The sequence below is a fragment of the Phytophthora infestans genome, genomic scaffold (assembly GCF_000142945.1).
Source record: "Phytophthora infestans T30-4 supercont1.10 genomic scaffold, whole genome shotgun sequence".
Taxonomy (NCBI): domain Eukaryota; phylum Oomycota; class Peronosporomycetes; order Peronosporales; family Peronosporaceae; genus Phytophthora; species Phytophthora infestans.
The window spans coordinates 2335227-2343599 of NW_003303749.1; the positions used below are offsets into that span (position 1 = coordinate 2335227).

Genomic DNA, 8373 nt, shown 5'->3' on the forward strand with positions numbered 1-8373 from the left:
TAATTGAAGATTCGACTTTTGAATGAGACCAGAGTGATTCTAGCAGTGCTGAATCGTGGAAGCACTAGCTTTAGACCATGCAGCCTCGCACCAGAGCAGTGCAGCTAGCTGGTCGACGTTGTACGGGTTATCGAGACCTTCGCCTAGGCGATCCAATGCGAACATCATTTTTTGCGATAAGATGTAGCGTTTAATGCTATTGATGACCCCCTAATCCAGCGTCTGGATCGGATCGTGCTAGTCCAACAGAAAATGGATAGACGAAAATATGGTCTCTCACACACGCGTGATAGGTAACGTATTTTTTCTGTGTGCAACAGAGAATTGGCTTTCAAATAAATGACGAAGTGGCAGTATTTTACGCGGTAAGTGCTCGGTAAGTGCGTAAGTTTGATGTCGTTTATAGTGTACATGTCGCCTTTTATAGTCTACATAGTTTCTAGCGAATCAAATCTCGTCGTTTACTTATGTGTCCTATACAATAATAGGGCGCTGAGTAGGAAAAATTGAACGCACAGCCGTTTTTCAAAATATAGACTTGACTGGGCTTCCCTGGAGCAGGAACACCTCGCAAAAAACTCTAAGTCCCACGGGTTCTGTATAATTTTGGTTTGGTTCTGTTTGGCTTCAAAGTGATACCAAAATCAATTCGTGTTGAAGTTACCAGTAACTAATGTCTGCACTTACTTCTCTTCTTCCGGTTCGTCTTCAACTGGAAAGTGGCTCTGCAGCTTGATCACCTTGTGCAAGTACCGCATGCGCAAATAGCCACCTGCTTCGTACAACGAGTCGCTCCAATAGTTGCTCCACTTATCGTGAGTTGCTCCAAAGAGCAGTAGCTCTAACACGACCAAGCACCAGAGGCCGCAGGACGAGCTATCCTGCTGCTCAGAGCCAGTGATAGTTTCGTACTGGATCTGGTCCGTCATCTTCAGCATTGGCTCTACGACAGTGCACACCGCCGTTCTGAGCGACGTGATGTTGCTCTTTAACTGCATCGGGTCGAACAGGAAGCATTGCTTTCTCTCAAAATCAACGTAAAAAGCACCCCAATGATATCCGAGATTTACCGCACTAATAAGTTTCTTGACCCCTGGTTCAGCAGCACCATACGAGCGAGCGATCCGCACCCTCTTACAACTTGAGCGAGAGGGGGCAGTCGTCTCGCTGGTGGCTCAACGTCTTCTTGCGCAGCGCGAGTGGCGGACCGAATCTTCACGCGGTTTGCTTGCGCTTGCTGCTGGCGCGACAGCACGACGGGATCCCGGGAAGGGGTCTTGCACTGCTTGCTGTGGCCAGGATAAGGAGGAAGCTCTTCTTCTGGTGGCTGTGCATTACACAGCAGCACGTTAGACAGGTAAGAGCACTGCAAGGAGCCATTCATCACGGCTTACCATCGATTTGAGTGGGTTGTCTGGGAGCTGGAAAATCTTCGAATGAGCGGTCCAAACGGCCTCACAGACTTTTTTAAAATTTTGAATGTCTCAATTTTGCTGACACGGCAGGCCGAAGTTATTTATTTGTCCTGCGCAACTGCGTGATAGCAGCTGGGGATCTGTTACTCCGTATATATTGAAAAATACCGAAATCATACAGAACCAAACCGAATATGCTGTTTCTGTAGTGTGGATATTCTGTTGCTCTAGACTGCTCCGTCTGGATCTTGGCGGTGGTGTTCGGGGGTAGCTTCTCAACACGGACATTGCTTAGTGGAAGCAGTCGGCTAGTGAGCTTGAATGTAAATGTAGGAATGAAGTTCGGCTCGTAGGGCTTGAAGCGAAGGAGGATCACCTACTGCGCGCCATTTTTTAAATTGAAATCAAAGTCAGTGCCTGGATTGTTTTGTCAGTACCTATTCCATCACTATCCCATCTCCCTAAATCTTTCCCGACTATAAAAATTGCGAGGTTATTAATTGAAACCCCGTTCCTTATTCAGGCAAATTTCTGTATGCACTTCACTTCGGAATTGGCATTGTGTCGCACAAGTTGCTCAGCCCCAATCGCGTCGGAGACCATGTCGGAGCCGTCGACTCCTGCCACACCAGCGAGTGTGCACTGGGGTGAAACCATGATAGCACGGGGCCCCGAGGCTCTGCACAACTTCATGGCCGAGACCTTCAAGGCGGCCACAGGCGGCATCCTGCCTCAGATGGAGGTGCGCTTCAACAACGTGTCCATCTCGGCCGACGTGACTGTGACCAGCGAGGTGACGGCCGAGTCGGAGCTACCCACGCTCTACAACGTCGTGGCTCGCGCAATAGCCAACTTGAACCCCATTAAGAAAAAGGTGGTGCGCAAAGAAGTAATCAAGAACATCAGCGGCGTGCTCAAGCCCGGTTCAATCACGTTACTACTTGGTCAGCCTGGTTCGGGTAAAACGTCGCTCATGCGAGTATTAAGCGGACAATTTCCGGTTAAGAAAAATATCACTGTAGAGGGCGAGATGACGTACAACGGATTACTACAAAAGGAGATCGCCAAGCGGTTGCCACAGTTCGTAGCGTATGTGACCCAATACGATCGTCACTTCCACACACTCACTGTCCGTGAGACGCTGGAGTTCGCCTACGCCTTCTGCAAGGGAGGGTTATCCAAGCACGGCGAAAAAATGCTGTCTCGCGGTACCCCCGAAGCCAACGCACGTGCATTGGCCGCTGCCAAGGCCGTCTTCTCTCGCTTCCCGGACGTTATCATCGAGCAATTGGGACTGCAGATCTGCCAAGATACTGCTATCGGCAATGCGATGCATCGAGGTGTGTCAGGTGGGGAGCGTAAACGTGTCACGAGTGGCGAAATGCAGTTCGGTCACAAATACATGACGCTCATGGACGAGATCAGTACGGGTCTGGACAGTGCAGCCACGTACGATATCATTAAAACCCAGCGTAGTGTCGCCAAGAATCTGCATCGAACGATCTTGATTGCGTTGCTGCAACCTGCTCCTGAAGTCTTCGAGTTGTTCGACAACATTCTCATCATGAACGAAGGCGAGATGATGTACAATGGTCCTCGTCACAAGGTGGTTCCATACTTCGAGTCACTAGGCTTCAAGTGTCCTCACGGTCGCGACGTAGCCGACTATTTGCTGGATCTGGGCACAAACCAGCAATACAAATACCAAGCTGCTCTTCCTCCTGGGATGGCGAAACATCCGCGTCTAGCCAGTGAGTTCGCCAAGATGTTCCGCGAGTCCTCATTGTACTCGGATATTATCGAGGAATTGGCTTCACCGATCGACAAGGAGATCGTTGACCGTGTAGGTGACAACATGGACCCCATACCCGAGTTCCGTCAGACTTTATGGGAGAATATCCGGACGCTAACGTTGCGCCAACTGATCATTATCGTGCGAAACGCAGCGTTTATCCGAGTACGGACCTTCATGGTCGTGGTCATGGGACTCATCTACGGTAGTACGTTCTACGACGTAGATCCGACCAATGTCCAGGTGATGCTGGGTGTGATTTACCAAGCCACTTTGTTCTTGTCCTTGGGTCAGGCGTCCCAGATTCCGACGTACATGGAAGCCCGGTCCATTTTCTACAAGCAACGCGGCGCCAACTTCTACCGAACATCCGCGTGGGTCATCGCCAACTCGATCGCTTTGGTTCCTCAAGCACTTGGGGAGATCTTGGTGTTCGCCACGTTGGTGTACTGGATGTGTGGCTTCGCTTCTACCGCTGCAGCGTACATCATCTACCTCATCTTACTGCTATTGACAAATTTGGTGTTCGCGTCGTGGTTTTTCTGCTTGTCGGCCATGTCGCCGAACTTGGATATCGCCAAACCCATGTCCACGTTCTCGATCGTGTTTTTTATTCTGTTCGCTGGGTTTGTGATCACCAAAGACCAAACTCCCGGGTGGCTCATCTGGGTCTATTGGATCAACCCCATCGCGTGGTGTCTGCGTGGGTTGTCGGTGAATGAATACCGTTCGAGTGCCTACGACGTGTGTCAGTACGGCGACATCAACTACTGTTCCGACTACGGTATGAATATGGGCGAATACTATCTGTCGCAGTATGGAGTTCCGTCCGATAAATTCTGGATTTGGACTGGTATTTTATTCATGATCGTGGCGTATATCTTCTTCATGGTGCTGGGTTGTTATGTTCTCGAGTATCATCGATACGAAGCTCCAGAAAACATTCAGCTCTTACCAAAGACTGTGACAGACGAGAAGGAGATGGAGAAGCGAGGAGGTGACTACGCATTGGTACAAACTCCCAAGAACTCATCCGCCAACACTCATTCCGACGGAGATGACACAGGCGAAGTGGTGGTGAATGTTACGAGACGTGAGAAGCACTTTGTACCTTGCACGATAGCATGGAAGGATCTGTGGTATACGGTACCATCGCCTCATGATCGTAAGGAGAGTTTGCAGCTGTTAAAGGGCATCAACGGATACGCTGAGCCAGGCTCTTTGACGGCATTGATGGGATCATCTGGAGCAGGCAAGACGACGCTTATGGACGTCATTGCTGGTCGTAAAACTGGCGGCAAAATTGAAGGGAAGATCTACCTGAACGGATACGAAGCCAGCGACCTGGCAATTCGTCGTTGTACGGGATACTGCGAGCAGATGGACATTCATTCGGAAGGTTCTACGATCCGCGAGGCCCTCACATTCAGTGCTTTTCTACGTCAAGACAGTACCGTGTTGTCGGCCAAGAAATACGACTCGGTGAATGAGTGTTTGGACTTGTTGGACATGCACGATATTGCAGACCAGATCGTTCGAGGCAGTTCACAAGAGCAGATGAAGCGCTTGACAATTGGTGTGGAACTTGTAGCTCAACCGAGTATTTTGTTCCTGGATGAACCGACCAGCGGGCTGGACGCTCACTCTGCCAAGTTGATCATGGATGGTGTTCGAAAGGTGGCTGATAGTGGACGCACCATTGTGTGTACGATCCACCAGCCTTCGTCCGATGTGTTTTTCCTGTTTGATCACTTGTTGCTACTGAAACGAGGTGGTGAGTCGGTATTTGTTGGTGAATTGGGCCAGGAATGCCAGAATCTCGTGGACTATTTGGAGGCGATTGAGGGAGTCCCTCCTCTCCCCGATAAGCAGAACCCTGCGACGTGGATGCTGGAAGTTATTGGCGCTGGTGTGGGTTACCAACCCAGCGATGTGACGGACTTTGTGCAGCGTTTCAAGGAGAGTAAAGAGGCTCAGTACCTGCTGGAATATCTCGAAAAACCTGGCCTAACTCAACCAACATCAGAGCTTCCAGAGATGGTATTCAAGAAGAAACGTGCTGCTGGTCCGTTCACCCAAATGTGGTTCTTGATTCAGCGCTTTGTGGTCATGTACTGGCGCACTCCGACGTACAATCTGACTCGCTTCGTGATCGCTTTGGGGCTTGCTCTGGTGTCGGGATTAACGTACATCAACGCAGAGTTCGTGTCGTATCAAGGCATCAATGGTGGAGTCGGTATGGTGTTCATGACGGCACTATTCATGGGCATTGCCACATTTACGGGCGCTCTACCCATTACAGCTTTGGACCGCGCCGCGTTCTACCGTGAACGTGCTTCCCAGACATACAACTCGCTGTGGTACTTCGTGGCTTCTACTGTAGTGGAGATTCCGTACGTGTTCTTCGCGTGTCTTTTATTCACGGTTATCTTCTACCCAATGGTGGGCTTCCAGTCCTTCGCGTCGGGTGTTCTATACTGGATCAACCTGTCTTTCTTCGTCTTGACGCAAGCGTACCTCGCTCAAGTGCTGATCTACGCTTTCCCGAGCATCGAAGTGTCAGCGATTATTGGTGTACTCATCAACTCAATCTTCCTGCTTTTCGCTGGCTTCAACCCTCCGTCCTCGTCCATTCCGAGCGGGTACAAGTGGCTGTACACGATCACACCGCAGCGATTCTCACTCGCAATCCTTATGGCTCTAGTGTTTTGTGACTGTCCAGATGAACCCACTTGGAACGAGACACTGGGTGTCTACGAGAATGTGGGCTCGAACATTGGTTGCCAGCCCGTGACGGAGCTACCAGTGACGATCGACCACATCACGGTTAAGGGATACGTCGAGTCGGTGTTCAAGTACAAGTACGACGACATCTGGGCCAATTTTGGCTATGTGTTTGTGGTGCTTGGCATTTTCCGAATCCTCGCTGTCTTTTCACTCCGCTATATTAACCACACTCAGAGGTAGGCTACATAATTTACCAGTGCGCAGGAATTAGGTCTTTAAGTACGCTGGGGATAAATGTATAGCTTCGTTGTATTAGCGAAAAAGCAAAAATGGGAAGCCTGGTACATTTACTGGTAATGTCGGATCAACAGTTTAGAAAAATCAAGTACTTAAAAAAAGTATGATGGCCCAGCCGTTGAATTAACGAGCCAAGCATATCAACTGCAATATTTGACATTACGGAATTGTTTTGTACATGTACGTCATTTGGAAACCACAACGATTACGCTTGACGCAGTGCCAGCCATAACGTTTACGGTGCTTCTTACGTAAACTTTATGGTAAAATGGAAGTCACTGCATTGCAACACTACAATGTTGCCCATCAGCAATGCAGTACTGGATCACTAGAAATCTGTGAGCTGCGATTTTGGTTTTTAATAGACGCCAACGTTTCCAAGCTACTGTATGCTAAACGAGTGTGGGATTACGTCCAGCTGTCTGGGTACAGCGACTTCAATCGGTGTGTTTTAAGGGATGGACGATTTGTAGTGTCCTGGTATTACCTGTGAGAATGTATACCTAATAAGCTGAGATAAATATTTAACAGGTTTTCTAACCATATTGTTGCTGATCTGCAACACCGAAGTGTTGCAATAATCAGTACCTGGCGTAATCGACAGTGCGTAACTGCCATGGTGGTCGGCGTACCTAGTGCTGACAGGAACCAACTTGGTTTTCAAAGGGTATGGAATTTGTTCAAACGGACATTAAATTGATGCAACCGGGTATGAAAGGGTAGCGACAGATATTTGTACTAGTACTCACCGTTTCTCTGCAAGCGTAGCTCATTCTCAATTTTTCAGCGTCGAGATGAATCTACACAATCTCATTATAGTTCTTTTCGGACTACTTGTTGTCTGCGCTGCTACAAGCGTTGATCATGATAAAGTTACGCCATTTCCTCAGCCCGAGCCCGTCACTGTCTCTGAAAAGAGTGCGATCAAGTTTAAGCCGCAGTTGTCTCTTTCGCCGTACGTCTGCGCGCCGTATCCTGCCGTAAATGCTGCCGGTGAGGTCAGTGGTGGGCTCAAGGGAACGAATGAAAACGACGCGTGTACGTTTGCTGGTAAGCGCTCTCAGGTCTACGGTCTAACCAGGTGGCACAAGGACGTGTGGGCGATCATGTACGCTTGGTATTTTCCAAAAACCTTTTGGCAAGACATTCCTACGAGACGCCATGACTGGAAGAGCGTTATTGTGTGGATTGACAATCCTGCTTTTGAGACGCCTAAGATTGTAGGGGTCTCTATGTCCAAGTCTGACACTGAGTACTCCAAGGAAGTCGACATGAAGTCCTCCTATTTTGTTGGTGGTAGGGGCTTGGGTACGTCTCTCCGGTTCAAATATGATTACAAAATGCTAGGCTCTTCGGGTTTGTATTTTTCGAGTGAAGATGGTTACTATGAGGATTTGATCATGTGGGGACAACTCACAGACGCGGCTCGGGTGGCTTTAAATGACGAAGACAACTTCGGGGAAGCGGAAGTTCCGTTTAGTGATGAACACTACGCAGACCATCTGAACAATGCGTGGCCGTTCTAGCTGCAGTAACAAGACGCGAATGCGTGGGATTGGTAGATTTTGATCTGTCGTAAGGGTAGTCAACCGAGCTTTAGATGCGATTGATTCCATTCTAACTTGACGATCAATATCAAATGACTTGAGAATAGTATTATCATGGCTGAGCGTTTGCAACAAAGATACAAAATAAAGAAGCAACATCGATGATACTGTATAATATACGGAGTTACATTATAACTCCAGGAGAGTTTGGGATGTCGAACGAAAACGTTTAGCTCACACAAACTGCATTTATTCCATGGCGCTGGTAGGTTGGCGTACCAGCGCCATGGAATAAATGCAGCTTTCGTTTGTGTGAAGGTCGTGCTGTAGTCTTGCTGGTACTGTAGACATTATTTTTGTTGTTGCGCATACATGATAACCGAGAGTCGTCCTGCGAGCAATAACGCCGATGATATGCATATCGACGACTCAGATGCACGTGCGGGCTCTTCGCGTGTGGGCATTGCAAAAAAAAACTGGTCTGCTGCAATACTGTCAATCATTGTACCTATTTGATTAGCTAGAAATATTTTCTTGCTGAGACCGCTTTATTGAAGCATCGGCATACACTTCATCAGCTAATCGATTGCGTAAA

General features: G+C 48.6%; 1 protein-coding gene and 1 pseudogene across 1 annotated transcript; both read left to right on the forward strand.

Moving 5' to 3' along the window:
• Window positions 1-2016: 2016 nt before the first annotated feature.
• On the forward strand, window positions 2017-6174 carry PITG_07115 (ATP-binding Cassette (ABC) Superfamily; the record flags this gene model as incomplete). The annotated part of the gene is made up of 1 exon (XM_002905031.1): window positions 2017-6174. One exon carries the CDS (start codon window positions 2017-2019, stop codon window positions 6172-6174), a length of 4158 nt encoding a protein of 1385 aa, XP_002905077.1.
• An 851-nt stretch (window positions 6175-7025) lies between these two features.
• PITG_22812 lies at window positions 7026-7754 on the forward strand (annotated as a pseudogene; the record flags this gene model as incomplete).
• Window positions 7755-8373: the final 619 nt, after the last annotated feature.